General features: G+C 31.9%; 1 protein-coding gene across 2 annotated transcripts in view; it reads left to right on the top strand.

Moving 5' to 3' along the window:
* The window catches only part of LOC145252616 (ADP-ribosylation factor-binding protein GGA1-like), a 139,745-nt gene that overhangs the window by 69,459 nt on the left and 47,696 nt on the right, over positions 1-22,590 (top strand). The window contains exons 3-5 of one of the 2 annotated variants that reach the window (XM_080112331.1): positions 1,321-1,419; positions 7,276-7,434; positions 20,079-20,153. In XM_080112331.1, the coding sequence (XP_079968457.1) occupies positions 1,321-1,419; positions 7,276-7,434; positions 20,079-20,153 (333 nt within the window). The remainder of the gene's footprint in view (positions 1-1,320; positions 1,420-7,275; positions 7,435-20,078; positions 20,154-22,590) is intronic. The other variant, XM_080112332.1, reaches the window with a different exon arrangement.

Below are 22,590 nucleotides of genomic sequence, written 5' to 3'. Positions count from 1 at the left end.
TCCCTCAAGCATTGAACCGTCTGGATTTGCATTTTGAGGGTGCTGGCGATGGTCCTCTTGTCATAACTTGGAGCGGTAGACAGCATGAGTTTTACAGTAGCGCATCTTCGATCTTGCTTGTTCAAATATGATAGAAGGCTCCTATTGCTCTTGGGATTTGTATACAACTGGCCAACTGGTAGATGAAAGAAAACCAGTTTTTATTAAACGAAAATGGAATCCTTTCATTTTTACTTGGGCGACAATTTTATCGTTCCACCCTTTATTTAAAAATGTTTTCTCTTATTCTCTATCTGATGTTGCTGCACTCTCTTTACAGCATATGGAATTTCTTATGCTGAGTTCGAATACTATTGGATCTATTGTGTCCAATTTTATTTCTCGGCTATAGGTAAACTAGCAACTTGTATTTAAATAATCGTATACAACAAACTATTCTCGATTGTTGTTTTTGTATTAACCTAAAAAGGATTGATATGCCAGAAAAAGGGTAAATTCTTGGGATGAAGTGGAGGATATCATTCTTTACATTGTTTCGGCCAATGTGCTCTGGGGTGTTGCATTATTCATTCATGGCAATGTTTTTCATGATTGTATTCTCTCTGTGTTCTCGCACCCACAATGTTTCAACTGATATAATCTGAACTTTTTCAGGTACATTTTTTTTTTGTTTTAAGCTTGGGGCCATTTTTAAAAATAATTTATTGACAAACTTGGAAATCTATAGAATGTCAAAGGTTACATATAACCTCAGACCTTTTTCAGGTGAATCTTTTCGAATTTGAGTACAGATATGGAATTTCAAATTGAACTCTTTATATAATAATGTTCACAGTTCGACATTGAAATTCATAAATTCAAAAAATGTACTTGAAGAAGGCAGGAGGTTATATTGGCCAAAACCTTGTGAAAATAACAACAAAGATGAACATACTAGCCTGACTAATCCCAATTATCAATTTTCATCTAAAAAAAACTTAGGAAACATAGTATTTAATAATGTTCTAGAAATTTCTTTTATGAATTTATCGATACTGTTTCCCAAGATTAATTGTTAAATTGATGCAATAGTCACAACAGAACTTAAACCATACATGTCTTAACAATCTGCAACGATGAGTTAGTTTGTGTGCTGAAATTCATTTAATTTTGCCTTTGGTATAAAAAACAAAAACTTTTACTCTAAAATGTTTTGTTTTTAATTCCTAAATAGTTACATAAAAAATAAAACCTTTTTTTTTCAAATTGCTGACTCATTTTAATGTCTAGCATTTTCTTTCAAAATGATAATTCATTTTGATGTCTACCATTTTCTTTCAGACTCTGGAAGCATGCGTGAAAAACTGTGGGCGACGATTTCATTCAGAAATTGGGAAATTTAGGTTTTTAAATGAGATCATCAAAGTTGTATCTCCAAAGGTAAGACTTTAAATTGAATCATTAAAAAAGAATAATTGTTTTTTTTTTGTGTTGGAAAATGTTTAGAAAAAAAAAAACAATATCTCTATTATGCAGACTATTACTATTTTCATTCAGTTCAATTTATTTGAAAAAAAGAAATATACAAAAACAATTGTACTTCAATTGCCATGTAGGGAAGGAGTGGTAGAAATTTACACAAGAGGATACAGTAGCCCAACACTTGCCCAAATATACCTTGAATTGTTGCATTGTTGATGCATTTATTACCTCTCTTGAAAGTCTATTCCAAGCTCCAGGGATACTGACTTAGAAAGCAGCCCTCCTTTTTGGTTTAATAGAAATCTGATATAAAATAGTTTCTTGTAGTGATTTTGCATAGATTTCTTTCTGGTGCAGGAGTGAATAATAGGTTGAGGTATATCATATTGACTATTGATGAGATTGGAGGCCAAAATGAGATCACTGTGTAACCATTGACGTTTAAGGGAGGAAATGTTAGTGTTTTGAATCAGTTTTTATGGGTCAGATCTCATAAACCAAGGGTTGGGAACCATAGGTCAGTGGGTCAAATCTGGCTTGCAAAAGCATTTTGACAGGCCTGTTAGCCTAATTAGCAATGACTATTTTTAACATGAGATGATGTGAATTCAACAAAAGGCCTCCCCTTATCTTCCTCATATCAATTGAACTAAAAACCAAATCACATCTATTTCTGCATAAAAATAAAAAGTAAACATAAACAAAAGCTGAGAGCCAATTTAACCGACTGTCGCAGTCAGCTTTCTATTTCAGTCCTCCAACAGCCCCACCCCTTCCCCATCACTTACTCCTGCAACCTACCTTACCACAATCAAGAAAAGATGAAGTTGAGTGGATGAAGTTTCTGTATGAATAGCAAACTTTTTTTTTTATAAAGTGAAAAGGCGAAAATGTGGCCAATACAATTGCTTGCTAAGAAGTTTCAAAATGCACCGCTGAAAAAAATAAAACCATTTCTAGATGGTACTTTTTCTAAAGAATGTTTACTGGCAGTTTCGGATATTGTTTGTCCAGAAAAAACATTTTTATTTGAAGCTATCAGCCGTTCTCTGAGGAGGGTCATGTGGCACATTGAAGAAATGTTGGTAAATGTTAAAAATCAAATAATGTACAACTGCAGTGAATTTCAGTAGTTTTCCGTTGCAGTCAACGAAAGCACAGACTCAAGTGACACTCCACAATGTGTTATCTATATGAGAGGAGCGATTTCTAATTTTTATAATTTTAAAGTTAATCGCTATGAAGGGAACTGTGACCAGAGCAGATATTTTTGAAGCTTTGTTAAAAATAACAACAGAAATAAAATTTGATTTCTTGAAGCTTATTTGAATCATCATGGTGCTGCATCAATGGTAGGAAAAAAGTGTACTATTACACGACTAGAGCAACATATGGAAAGCCTGGAATTACTTATAAACTTGTAAAAATTCATTGCATTACCCATCAGGAGACATTGTGTTCCAAGTTCTTGAAGTTTAAAAACGTTATGGATGTTGTAAAAACTGAATTTGACTTTTTCTTATGGATTGAATCATCAACAATTCAAACATTTTTTATTTTAAACTTGGTTAGAATATGGTGACCTTGCATATTTCTGTTATGAATGCTGTCTTAGCTAAGGATTGATATAAAAACGAGTACTTGCTTTTTACATAAAGAAGTGACAATATTTCTCACAAGTAAGCATACTGATAGCTCACATTTTCAAATCCTAACTGGCTTGCAACTTTAGCCTCCATTGTGGATATAGTGACTCATTTGAATCATTTAAATTTATTGTTTCAAACTCGACTTATAAATGAAGTGTATAATTAATCATATTGTTGCCTTTGAAAAAAAACTTGTATTGTGGGAAGATCAACTTAGAAATAAAAATCATGCACATTTCCCATCATTTCAACCAAGGAGACCACAGGATTTGGAACTATTTGTGAATGTAATCCAGAATTTTCAAGACAAATTTTTTGAACGATTTGTTGACTTTCGTTTGTATAAAAATGATTTCAAATTGTTTGATATGTGGAGATGGAAACAGTATCAAAATGTTTTCAAATGGAATTGATGAATGTGAACAACTTTTTTTCAAAATTTAAACAAACTTAGAACAATCTGAGAACAAAATTAACTGAAAACTATCATTGATGTTATCGTGTTTTTAGCATCAACAAGTTTGAAACCAAATATTGAAACACTCAATTAAAATCAATAATTTTTCATTGTTAGTGATGGCTTAACACTGCTGCTATATATAAACAAATAATTTCAACATTGTTTTCAATTGAATTTAACTACTGTATTTATCTGTTAATACAGGGTGGTCGCTAGAAAAGCGGGAAATTTGATGGTCAGCTTAGATCATGAATAAAATGTGTGATTGCTATTTTTTGATTGGTGCTGTGTGAGTGTTGTAAAATATATTGTTGTTTGACGCTGCAGTGAATTGTACAGATGACATTTTGAGTATCTATTAGTATAATATAACATTTGTCTTTGAAAAACTTTGTAAAAATTATTCTTTGTAAAAATAAATCGTTTGACAAATTTCCCGTTTTTCTAGCGACCACTCTCTAACAAAGTTATTTTTATGTATATTAAACACTTAAGGTTAAATGTGAATATTCAAATCTGTCACCACTTGTCGGTTTATGTTGTTGATCTGCAAATGAAATTTGTTACGTTTCATTTTCCATAAAATGTTTAACATTTTAGTGCATTAAAATATTAAACTATCTGCCAGTTATCTTTCATGAAACTTATTTTACCAAGTCGTGTTGCTCAGGTTTAATGTCAAATAATTGATATTTGTTATAACCATTGGCTATATCAAAATATAACTGAAGCGAAAGGAATGGTAGAGTGAAGATCAGGGAGGTACTGACATGTGAGATAGCAGAAATCCAAAGATAATTAAACATGCTCTCTGATGGATACATGAATGTGTGGATAATATTGCATGTATACATATGTAAGTGTATATGTTTGCAACGGTTTGTACTTGTGTGTATGGGTATATGCTTTCATTTTTGTGTGCGTGTGGTTCGTCTGTGGTACAGTTTTCAATAACTGTTTAAATCATCTATTTTACTTTGGTTGATTTTTAACTTAGAAGTATTTTAACGTTTCTTGACGGAAACTAATTTCTGTTAGGTGATTTTTGATTTTAGGTTTTCTTGTTTTTCTGATGTCTCAGTGTTAATTTTCATTATGGTTTTAAATATTTCGGTTGACAGGGATCTGCGTATGCAATTTACCTTAAGTTTTCATTAAATATCTTCGTCCGGCCCACAACCTGGCATTATAACGGGATCTGGCTCGTGGGGTCAACGGAGTTGTTGACCCCTATGATAGACTTTGCACCATTTGAGTAGCCAGTTTTTAAAAGCTGGATATCACATGGTAGATATGGAATAGAGGTTTGTATACCATACTCTAACATGGTCTGACACGAGGGAGATATAAAAAGGGAGGAATATTTTAGGAAATAATGTTGAACGAGAACTAGTGCTCTTTTATTTGTTTGCATCTTAGTTATTATTTTCACGTTTCAACCGATGTAACCTTTGACTTTCTTCAGGTGCATTTTTTTTAGCATGAGAATCTTCGTTGAACTTTGAATAACTTTCTAGACATTTTTTGTACAGGCATTTAAAATTGTTATAGACTCTTGAAAATTCAGTATGTTATTGCTATACATCTTATAAGATGACTGAACAATTTTTATGATTTCAGGTTAAAATGAACAGCTACAACAAGAACTGTAATGCACTCTACTAAAGCCTGATTATCACAATTGGTGAATTTCAAAAATGCAATCTAAACATGAGGCCATTTTAGAAGAACAATATGCAATGAAATCCTGTTTTAAACTTGGAAAAAATGCCACGGAAACGTATGGAATGCTTCAGACTACTTCTGGACCATCTTGCATGAATCGAGCATCAGTTTTTGAGTGGCATAAGAGATTCAAGCAAGGCAAGGAGCCTGTGAGGGATGATGAGAGGTGTGGAAAGAGTAAAGAAATCGAAACACCAGAGTTGATTGGCCAAATAAAGAATTTCATGGATAAAGACCATATAGACTTATTGTCTATAGAGACAATAAGTGCACAGTGTGATGTCAGTGTGGGAACTGTATACACAATTATTCGTGAGGAACTGAAGATGCAAAAGATTTGTGCAACGTCCGTCCCAAGGGTACTCAGAGAAGATCAGAAAGAAAGATATCATGATAGCAGGGAGATGACCAAGCTGATCAATTCAGACCTTGCAGTTCTTGATGCTCTGGTGACCTGCGATGAAAGCTGGATTTATTGATATGACCAAGAGACAAGTTCCCAGTGGAAGCATGCTGGCTCTCTCAGACCCAAGAAGGCCAGGCAGAGCAAATTCACCCAGAAAATTATAATGATCCTTTTTTTTTTTTTTTTTTTTTTTTTTTTTAACAGCACGAGCATGATCTACATGCACTGGGTTCCCACTGGACAGACAGTCAACAAGGAATACTATGTTCAGGTTTTAAGGGAGTTCAGGAAGAGATTCTGTCGGAAGAGGCCAGCACTCATAAAATTGTCAATGGCATTACCACCAGGACAATGCACCAGTTCACAACTCCATCCTTGTCACAGACTATTTGACCAAGATGGGCATCAAGATAATTTCTCACCCTTCCTAGAATCCAGACCTTGCTCCCTGTGACTTTTGGTTATTCCCTAAGCTCAAGGAAAAACTTGGAGGCTGTCGTTATTAGACGATGAGATGAAAAAGACTGTGACAAGGATCATTGACACGTTTACATAAGAGGACTTCCATGGGGCCTTCCAGAAGTTATTGGAATGATACAAGTGCATTGCAGCTGGAGGAGATTACTTCAAAGGAGACTAGAATTTAATGTATGTACTATCAATAAAAGTGCCTGTATGAAAAAAGTCTGAAAATTTATTGGAGGCACCTGGTACATCAGTGTAAAAAAAACAACCAAATAAAAAAAATATATAAAATCTCTAGGTGTTATTTGCATTATTCAAAATAGTCTTCTCACCATGGATTTTATTTCAAAATATTTTGGCCAATCTAACCTCCAACTTTTTTCACGTGTGTTCTCAAGGACCCGTGGCACAATGGATATAAGTGCTAAGTTAAAATCAGTTCTAAGTGAACACTTTCTGGAGGTCGAAGGTTTAATCCTAATGATACTAAGAATACAATTACAAATTACTTAAGACTTCTACCCAGTCATGGCTGAAGGAAATGGAGCAAGCTATCCCTGTGGGTTAAATGAAAGATTATGTTTGCACGAATTCCCACATTTGATAACATGCACCTGAAGAAGGTCGGAAGTTATATCATCTGAAACGTTATGAACATAACGTCCATGATGGGGTCAGCAGTTCAAATAATCCAAATTATCAATCCTGATCTCAAGACTTTTTAAAATACAAAATCTGGTTCTTAACAAATAAAGCATCTTGCATTTTTCGTGACGTTTTCTTCAATAAAATTTAATTAAACAATTTATTCTTTTTGGTGCTGGTGCACTTACTGATCCGCGCTATTTTTTAAAATCGTATTTCCAAGTTCAATTAAAGTTTTATATGTTTTTTTATTCAATTGTAAGGTTAAAGTATAGAATGGTTACAAAACACCCTCCCCTCCCCATGTTAAGAATAGCTTTTTAAATAATAACGTTATTATTTCAGCACGGATCAATAAGTGCACTAGTACCTTCTTTTTATAATTGGAAGGATTTTGTAATATTTAGTCCCCCCCAAGTTGTTTCATTTCATTCAATATTTTAAAATTTATTTTATCATTTCAGTATTTGGGTACTCGAACATCAGAAAAAGTGAAGAAACGTTGTATAGAATTAATGTATAGTTGGTCAAAAGGCCTGTCCCATGAAAACAAAATAAACGAGGCGTATGCCATGCTGAAAACCCAGGGTATTGTCAAAGAAGATCCTCTATATATTGACAAGGTGAGTTGACTATATATGACTTTCGAAGATGATAGTGTTATAAAAAGCATATGATAGCAAGACAAATGAACACAGGAATTTATATTCAAACAATTTGTATTGATTATGAATTGGCATCGTATCAAGTGGAACTGGAATTTGATTGATGGGGATTTCAATGGCCGACGGGGATGAGATGAGATACACAATTTACGTTAGGAATTGAAAGGACAGGTTTGTTGTTGAAAATATTGGTTATCAAAGATAGGTCCTCTTAGTGTAATGGACTCAGTTGACATGGTGCTTATATAGTACAGTATGAAGCACAAATAAAAATTTTTTGATTTATTTGCATATAATGCAAAAACTAAAAAAAAAAAAAAAAAAAGCTAAAAATTAGGAAAAATTATCAAGTAGAATTTTAATTAAAGATAAAAATCATTTTTTGTATTTTGCCGATCCGCTATTCATTATTACTTGGTTAATTTGACAGACTGATTTATTTCCCCTTGATTTACAGGATTTTTCTCTCTTATCAATGGCAGATAAGCAAAATATGATAAAACTGATTTTTAAATGAACTTCTACTCAATAATTTTCCCTAATTTTTGGTGTAGATTCCTATTTTTGCTTAATATGCAAGTATATTAAAGAGTTTTACTGTTAATTTATTTGGAACTGCAATTTTCAATTGGCCTCTAACCTTATAAGCACCATCAATACGGGATGATCTGTTAACTGGCTTCTGGTGAGTAATACTGAGCATTACTGTCAAGTGATGGAATTTCTGTGTGATTCCTACCTTCTTGGCTGAGCAACTTAAAAGAGGTGTGTGCACATAGTTGTAAACATCTGGCTCCAAGCAGATAGGAATGAAAAAATGGCTGTTGCGTTCAGTAACCTTTTTCTTTTAGATTCAATTCTTGCCACAGTGAGTACAATACCATGTATTACCACAGAATTGTTTGCAAACTCTAGCATGATTATAGTGATTAGAGAACAAATTTCAGTCTATACAATTTCACTTTCAGGCAATTCAAAATCACAGAAAGAGCCAACACAAAATTGAGGAATTGGATGATGTGGAAATGCTGCTGCATCCATCCAGTCTATTGTACAGATGTTGCTTCATCTGTTTTATTTTGATCAATGCCATGAAATACTATCGGGTGTTAGGAAGCGACTCATAAAAACGAGGAAAAACATCTCTTAAGTAAAACAAAAAGCAACAAAAAAAAAAAATTATGCCTCGCTGCTAAACTCCATGCATGGTGTCCCTGTAGATTTAGTCTTAAATAGTAGCCCCTTATTTTCAAGTGGCACTGTACCTTGTTTGGGATGAAAAACAATTAAAAAAAAAATGATGGGAGGAAATAATTCATTAGCAGAATAAAAGTATAGAAAGTGAGGTTAGTAAAAAGATGGGTGGGGGTGCCAAGATCTTTTGAAATTCTCAAGACAAGAAGACGTCACATGGAAGTGGCTGAGAGAAGTTAAGTCATTTCTGCTTACTGATCACTCTGAGGCAAAGATGAGATTTTCAGGATTTCTAATCCTTCAAGTCAATAAATTTAAAAGTTAGCTTGCAGATTGTTGGTAAAAGGTTGTAGAATTCGACTTGAACAGAAGTTTCCTGAATCCCGTGATAATGTTTAACAGTGGAACACATAAGATAATTAGCAAAAGAAATGCAGACTCCAATAGTTCAAAAGTACAAACAAATTGAATACTATAATGCAACAAACATATAATTCAATGCAAAATGTTTCTTCCCGAGGAGATTGAATATCGCCCGTAAAATGTAAAACATTGTCAATTTAAAAAAAAAAAAAAACTTTTTTTTTTTAAGTTCATTTATCAATATACAGAGGAAAGTTTGAATTATCCATTAGACACAATGCTTGAGTGTCTTTAATCTCTCTGTACAAGAGTTTGTCAGGACAACCTGGCATAAGAATGCTTAACTCTACCAGTAATCCCTGACCAAATGTTCAAAATAACATGGTATTCAAAGCCCGAATAACATTCCCTTGACACGGCTCTATACTGACTCTTACGATGAGTGATTCATCATCTCCTAGTGATGTTACCTCAAGTAACAGCACTTGGTTGGATGCTCCACCAAAACAAATAAATTCTTGTCCTGAAATTTAACAAAATGTAGAAAAGGCAACAATAAAGATAAACTTTTTTTTCATGTTTTTTTTTCTTATCTTTTTTTCTCAATCATGTTTTTTTTTCTTATCTTTTTTTCTCACAATCATGTTTTTTTTCTTATCTTTTTTTCTCACAATCATGGTTTTTTTTCTTATCTTTTTTTTCTCACAATCATGTTTTTTTTCTTATCTTTTTTTCTCACAATCATGTTTTTTTTTCTTATCTTTTTTCTCACAATCATGTTTTTTTTTTCTTATCTTTTTTTCTCACAATCATGTTTTTTTTCTTATCTTTTTTCTCACAATCATGTTTTTTTTCTTATCTTTTTTTTCTCACAATCATGTTTTTTTTTCTTATCTTTTTTTCTCACAATCATGTTTTTTTTCTTATCTTTTTTCTCACAATCATGTTTTTTTTTCTTATCTTTTTTTCTCACAATCATGTTTTTTTTCTTATCTTTTTTTCTCACAATCATGTTTTTTTTTCTTATCTTTTTTTCTCACAATCATGTTTTTTTCTTATCTTTTTTTTCTCACAATCATGTTTTTTTTTTCTCACAATCATGTTTTTTTTATCTTTTTTTTCTCACAATCATGTTGTTTTTTTTCTTATCTTTTTTTCCTCACAATCATGTTTTTTTTCTTATCTTTTTTTCTCACAATCATGTTTTTTTCTTATCTTTTTTTTCTCAGAATCATGTTGTTTTTTTTCTTATCCTTTTTTCCTCACAATCATGTTTTTTTCTTATCTTTTTTTTTTTCTCAAATTAATGTTACTTTTTCATCTTTTTCCTAAACCTTAAACTCGACTGATTGTCTTCATTTTGAAGATTAGTTGTCCTTGAATACATGCATAATAAATCATTTATTTTTACGCAACCAACGCACAAACGTTTTTCTTCAGCTTAATAATAGATATAAAGTGGAATGTGATTACAAGTTTGTAGTGTGATATTTGATGCACGTGTAGACATTATTTGTGTTTATTTTGATACAGATTATTTCAAGTATTCATTTGATTTGATTTTTATGTAGAGAAAAGTTTTGATGTGTGATGTCGTTCTATAATTTAAAATTTGAGGAAGAAAAATCTGGACATTTAACTGTAGATCTGCAGATTTTATTGTGTATCAGATGTATATGTGACCTGTTGGATCAAAACTGCTACTTTTAAATAGGAGTTATGTTTTTCAGTGGCTCTTAAATATTGGAGATCACTTCTTGGAAGTTGAAACAGGGGAGTGGGTCACGGGACTTCCAGTGGGACTCTTCTCATCCTCTTAGCTGGCAAAACTTGAATGAGGAAAGACAAGTTTTGTATGTTGCTTACAAATGTTAGGTGGCTGACGTGCTACTTCTGCCCTTTTGAATAAACCTTTTAAAAAATAAACAACAAATGTCTGTGTAGTTTTGTATCAATGGACGAAAAAACAACCTGGATTCACAATGATGATGGCGGCGATTAGATCAATCTGTGTGTGCTTATCAACAACTTAGGTTCACAATGGTGATGATAGCGGTGACATAGAGTATAAAGGATCTATGCATCCACTGGTCAGGCATAATCTATATAATAATATGATAGCGTGTGTGTTATTTTGTGTGTCACGCTTACATCCAGGTCATTTAATTGTCATGTTCTATTTCTTGTAATAAATAATTTTACCAAGAATTCTTCATAAGTTTTGGTTTTGGTTTTAACTGAAGGAACTAAAGTTATACATATATACTAGCTGTACCCGGCCACGCGTTGCTGTGGCTCAATTTGTTGAAATGGAACACATTCTTCAAGAAAAACTGCATTTATTCACTTTTATTATTTTTTGCAATTTTTTTTTTTATCAATAAAAGTTTTTTTTTCTCCAAGAAAAGATGAATTTTTTACCATAAATTGTTAGGTGAAAGTTTTTTTTTTTTTTTTTTCAAAAAACTTGCACTTTTCTTTTTTTAAAGAAAGTTGTCAGTCAACGTCTTTTTTTTGAAAACAATTTTTATTATAAAAAGAAAAGATGAATGCTTTATATGAACACTGTAAAATAGGTGAAAGTAGAGAAAAGTTTTTTTTTTTTTTTTGTTTTTTTTTTTCAAGAGAATGTACAAATTATTTTTTGTCAACAGATGTTAAGAAAATAAACAGAAAAAATACTCCTATCATTAATTAATTATGCAAAAAAATAAAATGGTGATTTAGTGTTTCAACATTTGAACAATGCTCGGCTGAATCCAGTGATTGCTGGTGGGACCCTAACCATAATTGGAATCCGGGGGAGGGGTGGAGGCGGGGTCAAATTCTGTACGAGTACCATTCTTTTTAATTTTGTCTTTTGTTCAGTTTTTTAAGTGGGCTATCAACGATTGCAAACTAACAAATTTAACCAAAATGCAAAAAATTCAGCAATTAAATAATTTTAATAAGTGCTCAATAAATCAATCCTCCTTATTGGAAACCCTCAAGGGAAGGATGAAACTAAATTATTGCCAGTATGTTTGGGAGAGGTTCTATTTTTTCTTTTTTTTTGATATTTTAAGCAGATTTGACACTCAGCTAGCAGATTTTTATGGGTCGCTTGGTTTCTAATATAACGTAAGTAGATCTAGATGTTTATAACTTACAATAAAATTTGCAGAATATGCACTGTTTTATGGTTGTTGAAAAAATGGAACGGAAACTTAAATTTCGCTCTGTTTTAATCTTTTTTTTAATTGTCCCCCTCCTCCCCCAAACAAATATAATCAAAAGAATAACATTCAACAATTTTACTTTATATCTATAAAACACGAAATATTTAAAAAAAAATAAATTTTTTTTTTAACAAAAGGGAAATAATTCCATTTTTAAACGAAAAAAGTCAGTTTGGTATATCTTTTTATTATTTTTTACATAAGTCCAACTTACTGTTCACATTGGAAATGTCGACATTTATAGGTTGTCGGGTACGTTTACAACAAATAAACACTCCAATCTACCCATGTTAAGAACGGCTCCCAGAATAGACACCCCCAACCTCCCCATGTTAAGAATGGCTTTTGAAATAGACACCCCTAGCCTTGTCAGCATACCCAAAAACCTATAAAAGTTGACATGTCGAATGTGTGAACGATGAGTTGGACGTAATGTAAAAATGTACCGAATTTAAAAGGGAACAAAATTTAAATTTCTGTTCCATTTTTACAACAACTGTAAAGCAGAGCATTCTCCGCAAATTTTACCTAACTTAGTGTATTAATGTTATTTTTTTGGCTGATTTGCTATTTAGTTGTACAAATAGCCTCCAGCCCTGTTATAAAAAAAAAAAGGGACACGTTGGGTCGACACCGGTGGGTGTATATATCGTAAACAGAAGTTTGTTTATATTTACATGATTATCGAAAATGTAATCCTGTGATTAAAATTTAATTTAAAATTAACCATCTTGTTTAATAAATAAAAAAAAAGCGAAATAATGCAAGATGAAGTTTTAAAATGATTAAACGTATTTTATTTATAATTTAAAAATAAATACATTGAATAATATAAATAAAATGTTGGTTTTGTTCTCGAAAACAAATAATGAAAGATGAAATTAAATATTGAATTATTGTGGAGACGCATCATATGCATCCGAGAACAATATAAAATGTAAAATCAAAGCAAAATTTTATTTGTATTGTTCAATGTTTTAAATTATAAAATAAAACACATTTAATCATTTTAAAACTTCATTTTTCATTTCTTTTTTATGTGTTAACCAACGTATTATTTTTATAGTTTAATGTTTTAAATTTTTAATTATACAATAAAAATTTTAAATTATAAAATAAAACACGTTTAATCCTTTTATTTGTTGAAGAATATGGTTAATCTAAAATAAATTATACGTAAACAAACGTCTTGATATATACCGGTGATGACCCAAAGTGTCCCCTTTTTTGATAACAGGGTTGGAGACTATTTGTACAACTAAACGGCAAATCTGCCATTTTCTTAAGTAAAAATAATATTTAGGCTTGAATATAAATTCCTAAACTCATTTCACACTAAATAATTTAGGTGACTGAAATAGGAATCTAATTGAATCTTTAATTTCCTGAATAGTAAAAAAATGATCCACAATGGTTGATTTGCTGCTAATATCCATTTTTCGATGAATATTTGAGAGGAAAGCGACCACGTGGTTAATTTAAATTAAATTTCAATCACATGGTTACATTATCAATAATCACGTGATTAAATCCATTTAAAATTTACCCATATTGTAAACACATTCTGTTTACATTAAGCGAGACCATGACCTGCCGTGGTGAGACCAAAAGTTTTTTTAGTGATGTCACGTGAAAGCAGGCGGTGATAAATATGTGTCCCCAAATAAAAAAATGGCTACATCGTTACAAAGAAAACCACCTATTTATTAAAGAAAAAATAAGTATAATGTTATAATTAAGAAAAGATATATAAAAACACACATGGGTACAGTAAACATATTATACCAAAATGGGGAAGCAATCAGTCCAGTGGTTATTTAGACTATTAATAATGAACGAACCAAGAATTATATATATATATTCATAAGTTTGAGATTCGATTTTGATTCAAGTTGATGAACCCAAATCATATAGATATATTTTTTATTTTTGAAATCGCAACTTTAAAATATATAAAAATCGAAAGAACATTAACTCTATAATAATATACATGAAATCTGCTAGAATTAAAATATTAAGCGTATTTCATGATCTGGCTACGCCGGGCGTCCCTGCTAGTTTGGATAAATACTTTTGCAGTTTTAGCAAAAGAGCTACAATAATATCAGAGCGTTTCCATTTACGCTGAATATCTACAGAATGCCAACATCAATATATTACATATGAATCAGCCCCCTGTGGAATTTCTACAGGTCCCGCTAATATAACATTATAACTATATATTCTACTAGCTGTACCCTGCCACGCGTTGCTGTGGCTCAAATTGGCGCAATGAAAAAAGTTCCAAAATGAGAAAATTCATGTTTCTTGTAGGTTTAATTCCACATTTCGTATAGGTACACAGGTTTTTTTTTCCATTTTCTTAGCTGATGTAGAGTTTTCTGGTTTGGTGACTCTTGAACACATAACATAAATTGTCCATGTGAAAAAACAGTCAGTATGTAGGTGTAAGCCAAACAATTGTAAAGATTGTTCCCTGAGCTTTGTTGATGGTTATTGCAAACGACAATAAAATTGGAAAATGCAGTTTCCTAAACTGTAATGGTGTATCCGGTGGAATCATAGGAATGTGTGGGATGAAGATATATTCACCTGTGAAAGGTCCTGTTATGGTTGTTGTTTCTATGATATTGTTTGTTAATTTTTTTTACTGCAAGCCATGTGCCATTGCAAAGCTTGGATTGGTTTATATTTCACAACATGATAATTGGTACACCAATTTTCAGTTGCAGTATATGCGGAGGCATCCCTGGCAAATCTAGCTGTTAGATAATTAACCACTTTGTCTGCTTCCACAACAGTGTCGATGGATGTGTATGTAAAAACCTCACTTGGAATTTTACATTGAATAATAGCGTTAAGTTCATGGACGTCTTTGTATTGAGCTGCAAGAATAGCTTCTTTACTCGGTCAAGTGGAAGTCGTATAATTAATTTGAATATCTGGAAAAAAACTTTTTAACCAATTCTTTTGATGTAATAAAATTACAGAAGTTAAAAGTCAAAGAATGTCGCCCTTAACTCGGATCAGCCAGCACTTTTCCGTGCCCAATTTCCCACAAGTGATGCAAAAACTTCTGTGCGGATCGAGCAGTCTGCAACTGGACATCCATATTTTGAGTTGTTTAATGTTTTCACATCGCACTAAAAAGTAGAGTATTTGAGGGAAGAATTTATTTCATCAGCCGGTGTTGATTGAAGGATTACAGATAGCATTTGTCTGTAATCTCCTGTAAGCAATATTACTGCATTTCCAAATGGTCTGCCATTGCCATGCAAATCTTGCAAAGATCGACCAAGAGCCTCAAGTGATTATTTGCCTACCGTTGTGCATTCATCCCAAACAATAAATTAGCATTTCTGCAATATTTCCCCCCATACTGGATGCTTTGGAGATGTTGAACATGAAATTTTTGTAAAATTGAATGTTTAATAGTAGTTTCAAAGTAGAATAAGTAGTTCTACTTGATAACAAGGTCGCAGGTATTCCACATGCAGCAAGGGCTATGTCATTTTGTCACTGAATGGCTGCCAAAATCAAGTTAATTAGAAATGTTTTACCAGTTACTCCTGGTGCTGTTCAAGGTAGCAGTAATTTCCAAATAACTTCTATTCTCACAATAAGTAAATTAGGTGACTAAAATAGGATTTATCCATGTTTGACAATGCCTTATTCACTGTAATTGAGGAGACTACAATAGGATGAGGGATTAGAGATGGACAGATAGACAGGAAGATATATAGATAGAACAGACAAAGTGAGAGGGAAATTCAGAAAGAGAAGGAGATAGAGAGAGAGTTAGAAACAGAGGGAGCAAGACAGAGGAAAGGAGAGAAGGGGAGAGATAGAGGGAATTAGAGAGAGAAATGGGTGCAAAGAGAGATGGAGATGGTGATATAGAGAGAGGGGGGGAGAGATGGATGGAGAGAGTTATTAAGAGAGGAAGAGAGGGGGAGAGAAACAGAGGGTGAAGTACACTTTTGTTTTTTTCCTGATCAGTAGAGGAGAAATCCTTCGAGACTGAGGCAATTTTTATTTTTGTTACTATTCAAAGTAACATGTTTTTTTTGGGAGCTAGATTTTCCACAAATTAGAAACCGACTAGCTTATCTGTACTTTCACCTAACAATTTAATAAACCAAAAGATATTTTAAAACCTGAATTTAATGTGTAAATACTAATTTAAAAAAATATCACGGTTACGTAAGTGCATAAGCGCCACTTTATTTCAAATATTTATTTTCCAAAGACTGATTGAATGAATTAAACTTTAAGTGTTGGGTAATTATTTTCTTAGCGTTCGACTTTCACCGGCGCATGACGTCAACAGCCGGATAAAGTTGAGCGTTGCCGATGAAATAATAACAACGCTATGTGAAAGAAAAAGTAAAGTAAAATTTTAAATAAAAAAACACACACACAAAAAGAAAACCTACCGGTCATTTGTGTTTCTTAATAAATGTTTGTAGAAAATAACATGTTTTTTTTTTTTGTCACAAAAATAAATTTTTAGCATTTTTTGGAATAAATAATAGCAACTTTGTTAATTTTTACGACTTGCCCCAGCGTATTATAAACACCTCAACCTCCTCATGTTAAAAACGGCTTTAGGAATACACCCTACCTCCCCATGTTAAGAATGGCTTTCGAGGTTTTGGGTGTGTGTATATATATATATATATGTGTATATATATATATATATATATATATATATATATATTGCCGATCCCCGGCGAGTAGGGTTTTTTTTCGTTATGTTATGTCCAGGAGGAACACGCATACACCGATCAAATTGTTTGTTTCTTTCTTCTGTGGATGTCATATTCCCGAGAAATCCGAGACACAAACTGAGTTATGTTTGGTTCATTAAATGCATAAGTACAAATTTTATTTTTATTTATGCTTTATTTCTTAAATTGACAATTTCTGTGTTACTCTTTTAACGATTGTTAAAAAAAAAGTTTGTTTTATACGCACATGTAATCAGAATCGTTATTTTACGTTATTTCAAAATGGTTGACCGAAAAGAAATGAAGTCGAATTATATATATATTTTTTTAATTTGGTAATATTTTTAAATTTTTAACATGTAAAAAACACATTTAGATGAGAAACAGTCACTCTTATAAAATTTCATGGAAAATGGGCATGTAAATTTCTAGTTTATCGATTTGGAATAAACCAGACGTTTGATTTTTATATATATAGATTTAGATTTTCTTTGAAACTTCATAAACTCTGATATATTTTTTAAGATATTTCTTCTTAGCTAAAAATAAGTTTCTTTGCTTTTATGTTGTACTAGCCTGGGTGCCCAGTGTTGCTCAGGTGTTCGGAGGTGTGTGTTGAGCAAAAAAAAAGTAGTGGTAGGCAGGCAGGCAGGCTTGAACCCGTACCGCGAAGAAGGATAAGAACGTGAGAAAAGAAAAATGCGATGTCTTCGCTGTTGCACCCATCGCCAAATCGAAAGTGACAATTGTTTAAATTAAGGCTAGTCAATCGAAAAGAGAGGATGACTTTTGAAAATATCAGCAAAAAAAGTAACCCTTCCCTGTAGAAAAGTGCCCAGTTGAAATAAAGGAATTAATGTTTTTAATCAATTCTTCGATGTTTGTCGTCCGAAGGGTCGAGCTTCAAAAAGATACTGATCTTGTGAAAATTGGTCACCTCTGTCAAAAGTTTTAGGCAGACATACAAACATACATACATTTAAACAGACAGGTGAGATTTCTATTATAGCTAATATCTCACCATCATGGCTGTTACTTGAATGAAGTGTATAGGTTTCCAGGGGCTTCATTTCTGGGTTCTTGTATGAGAAGGCATTCACACATCATATCAATTTAGGCGTACGTTATTGTTTGACTGATTTTTGTGGTGCACTATTCTTGTCACTCTTAACTCTTCAGTATGATGACACTTGACTTTCGAACCTTTCACACCATCCCTTATTCCATTCATACACTCTCTATGTACGCACATCTCCCATGTTATGTGATCAATTCCACACCTCTTCATATCCTCCTTCAAACAAAGAAAATTATTTTTCTTGTCTTCTAATCCTCCTAGCTTCTCCTATGGAGAAAGTATTAACTCTTGTTCTGGACAATGTTATTTAAACACAAAAAGAGATATGATTATTTAAATATCTAAATAGAATAGTTGGGTATGATATATATTCAAGCAAACATTGTTAAAAATAACAGAATCCTTTTGATTAATTATACCTTTTTGCATTTTTTCTAATGATGATTTTGTATTAAAAAAAAGAAATGGATGTTTCAGATGTATCACAAACATTTTCGATTCTTTATTGAATCATCTTCAGATGACAAGAACAAATAAATAAAAAAAAAAAACTAGAGAAAAAAAAAGAGAATTTCAGAAGGTTGTGAGAATGCGTACTTAAAGTCAGATACCAGAAGAATGGGCACACTATTTTAATGAAAGGTATTAAGTTTAAATTTCTGTGTGCCAGAATTAGTGTCACAGGATAAACTGTATTATGTTAAGCATTTTGAAATGTTCTTACTAAACCAGTAACGACATTTCAAAATGCTTAACATATGCTTGTGAGTTATTATATATATCTAATATATAAAAGGCTATATGTCTGTCTGTCTCCATATTTTCAAAGTCGCAGAGTGGCACTGGGGGCCTCAAATGATTGGATTTTTTACGGACCGTCCTTTATGGGCCTTTAGCTAGTTAAAATAGTTTATAAGGGGGTCAAAAAATGGGTCAAAATTTAAAAAAAACGTTATACATTTGTTACATTCATATTAGTTTATTTTTAATTTTTAGTCAGTTTATATGCGTGTCACATTGGTACAGTGGTAACGTCACCAGCTTTGAATGTTACAGTTTCGGTCTCAATTTTAATTGATGACACCCAAATACTTTTATTTTTACTTTTGAAACCACAACTCCATAATAATATATATGAAATCTGGACAAATTAAAATATCATATTTAAACGTATTTTGCGCCTGGGCAAAACCAGGCGCCCCCCCCTCCCTTGCTAGTGTGTGTGTGTATATATATATATATATATATATATATATATATATATATATATATATATACACCTTTTGTTTTACATAAGCATTTATGTCGTGTTTAAATTTTTCTTTCTATTCCACTTGTTTAAATGCCATTAATTTATTTTATAACATCACGTAACTGTCCTCCTGATTAATATCTGCTGTAAATATTTTTCCAATTTTTATTACAGACTTACTTTTGTATAAACAGCATCACCTGAAGAGGTCTCTAGTTACTTGTAACTAGCTGACCGAAACATGTTCATGAATGTGTCGTGATATAAATGCTTATGTAAAACAAATAAAAATATATCTTGCCCTACTTCAGTATCAAGCACTCTTGTAATGAACCTCATTAAAAATTTATTGGTTGTTTCACCTCTGGAAAATATTAACCTGGAATAATATGTACACATATACAAGATTCCTAGAGATTTAGATGGTTTGGTCATAAGGTCATTTAAGTAAAACATCATTAAGGATCTGACTCTGTCAACCTTTCTAATTTGGTGGATGGCATCATCTTTTTTTTTTTTTTTTTTTTTTTTTTTTTTATACATCATTCACTGTGCACGGTTATCCCATGTCTCTATTTTAGTTGATGATTTTATGAAATGACGTCATCCACTCTGCAATGCTGCACAGGGACAACCAAATAATGCAACTTCATCATTGTCATGGCTCATCTTGCAGTCTTTCTTTAATTATTGGTATTCTTGAATTCATTAACTCCTTCTTCCGACCATTGAAATGATGTGTTGAAGATTTTATTTTTTTTATGTAGCGGCTTGAATCGCCTGAAAGCATGCCCCAGACTGAACCTTTCACCAGCACAAATGTTTCTGAGGAAAGCGAAGAAGTAGGTGTATGGTTTTAAATCTCCACTTTCGGAGATTAGTATCTCTCTCTCTCTAACACACGCTAACTTTCTCTTGCTCCTGCACTCTGGTGCTTAATTAGTTTGTGTACACCAAACACTCCGTCTTCTCTTTTTGAAGCTTTTTGGTTTTAACTCTTAACTTTTTTCTTTTTTCATGTTTACTACAGACTTTTCTATCAAGTTTTATTTTCAGGGAATTAAAAATAATAAAAAGGAAAGGTTCTTGTCAAGAATTCTCCTTATATTAAAAAACAAAAATAAAGAAAAATGTATGATGTATGTACCCGTGATAAAACGAAAATATCATATTCCAAAAATCATAAATTGATCAAGTACTTTTATTTTTTGATAAGAAAATCAAATTTTATGAGTAATCGAAGAGCAACTATCTTGCATTGTCAGCTGGAAAACCATCTCAAGAAAGAAAGGAAGAGATCTCAGTACTCCAAACGTGGTGGGATTTTTTAAAAAATGTTTATGAATTCACTTTAATCACTTAAAAATTTTTTTATTTCTAAAAAAAAAACTATTTGATCAATTTATGTGATTTTTGGAATATGATATTTTCGTTTCATCATGAATATGTATGTCGTACAGATTGTTCTGTATTTTTGTTTTTTAATATAGGGTGAATTCTGGATAAGAACCAAAACCAACAAAAATATAATCTCCAGCTGGAGAGGTGACATGTCTACCAATACAGACTTCAAAATTGGTTGAGTTCATATTTAATTAGATCTATCACATTTACTCATCGTAATGCCATTGGATATAAGGTATTATTCCTGTTTCCAGCTAAGGTTGAAATAGCAACTATGCTCAAGCAAACATTTCCTATACTTATAACAAATTATAAGAAACCAGCTAATCAATAAAAACAACTAACGTGAACAAATCAGTTAATGAAAAGCCATAAAAACTCACAAAATGGACCAACCAATCGCTGAAAACCTATAAAACAAATTAATGAAATGGACAAGCCAATCTAAGCCCATAAAACAGACAAACCAAACCAATTGATGAAAACCCATAAAATAGACAAACCAAACCAATTGATGAAAACCCATAAAACGAGCAAACCAAACCAATATATGAAACCCCATTAAATGAGCAAACAAATCAATGAAACCCCATAAAATGAGCAAACCAAACCAATCGCTGAAAACCTGTAAAACATCCCAAACAAATCAATCAATTCATTTTTTTACAATACGCATTCTTCTTTGGCATTAAATAACACCAATTTGTTACAACCAGATTAGGCTGTCTGAAGATATTGACTTCCTGATTCAAATTCACCTTGCATTAAATTTTTTTTTTTTTCACTACGAAACCTAATCATTTCTGCAAAGTCAAAAACAGCAATCATGTCACCCTCTCTCTTTTGCTTTTTCCACAACTTCACTATCTGAAGATTTTGGCTTCCTGATTTTAAGAACTTGAAATATGAAACCCTTTCATTTTGCTTTTGAAAAGCAAACTTTTTAAGAAAGTGACAACATTTTGCTTTAGAAAACAAACTTGTTAAGAAATTGAAAGCATTTAAAAAATTTTAAAAAGTACTGAATTCTGATACTCCTCATACATTAATTTTTGAGATCAAATAGGTTTTTTAAAAAAAGTTTTAGGTTTTAAACGACCCTTTAGGCTGTTAAGCACAACCAAATAGTTCCAAAAACGTTTGATATGCCATAAAAGAAACAAGCTAATCAAACATTTCTTACTTATATAATACCCTAATAATCTATAATCTTCTCTATTTCTCCAGCTCTCCTGGACTCTGTCCTAGTCTATTAATACTAAATCAACAGTAACAATGTTGTGTGCACTTTTATTCTTAATTAATTATTCTCATATTTTTCATTCATTTCACGTTTGCATTGTTTTTTCACTTTGTTCCTTTTTTTTCTGGCTTTTCTTATTTCACAGTTTTGTGTTTTATTTTTTCAAATTTCTCAATTTGACACGTTTTGTTTGACGGAATTAATTTAATTATAAAAAGAAAAATTTTAATTCCCTCACTAAAATTATTGCTTTATTTTTTGAAAAAAAAAGAAGAAAAAGAAAAATTAAGACTCTTTGTGGTTTCTTTTTTTAAAAACTCACTTGTTCATCCAATTTTTGCTACAAAAGTTTAACATGAACTTACCCCTTGCGCAAAATTTCAATAAAAACTCGATGATTTTTACTAAACACAACCCCCACCCCTTATTTTTGAGACTTTTTTGTGTTTATTTCAGAATTTTTGAGATGAAAATTGATTTTTTTTGTATTTCAGTTTAAGCCTCCTAAAATTCATACTAGAATTGTCTGCAAGTATCAGTGGCATAATGGATAAAGTACTTGTCAAAATTCAGTTGTAAATTACACTCTTCTGGAGGTTGAAGGTTCAATCCTCAATATAGCCTACTCTCAA

This window comes from Euprymna scolopes, chromosome 29 (assembly GCF_053919585.1).
Source record: "Euprymna scolopes isolate OS-2025 chromosome 29, ASM5391958v1, whole genome shotgun sequence".
In the NCBI taxonomy this organism is placed as follows: domain Eukaryota; kingdom Metazoa; phylum Mollusca; class Cephalopoda; order Sepiida; family Sepiolidae; genus Euprymna; species Euprymna scolopes.
This window is presented reverse-complemented; position numbering and strand designations above follow the sequence as displayed.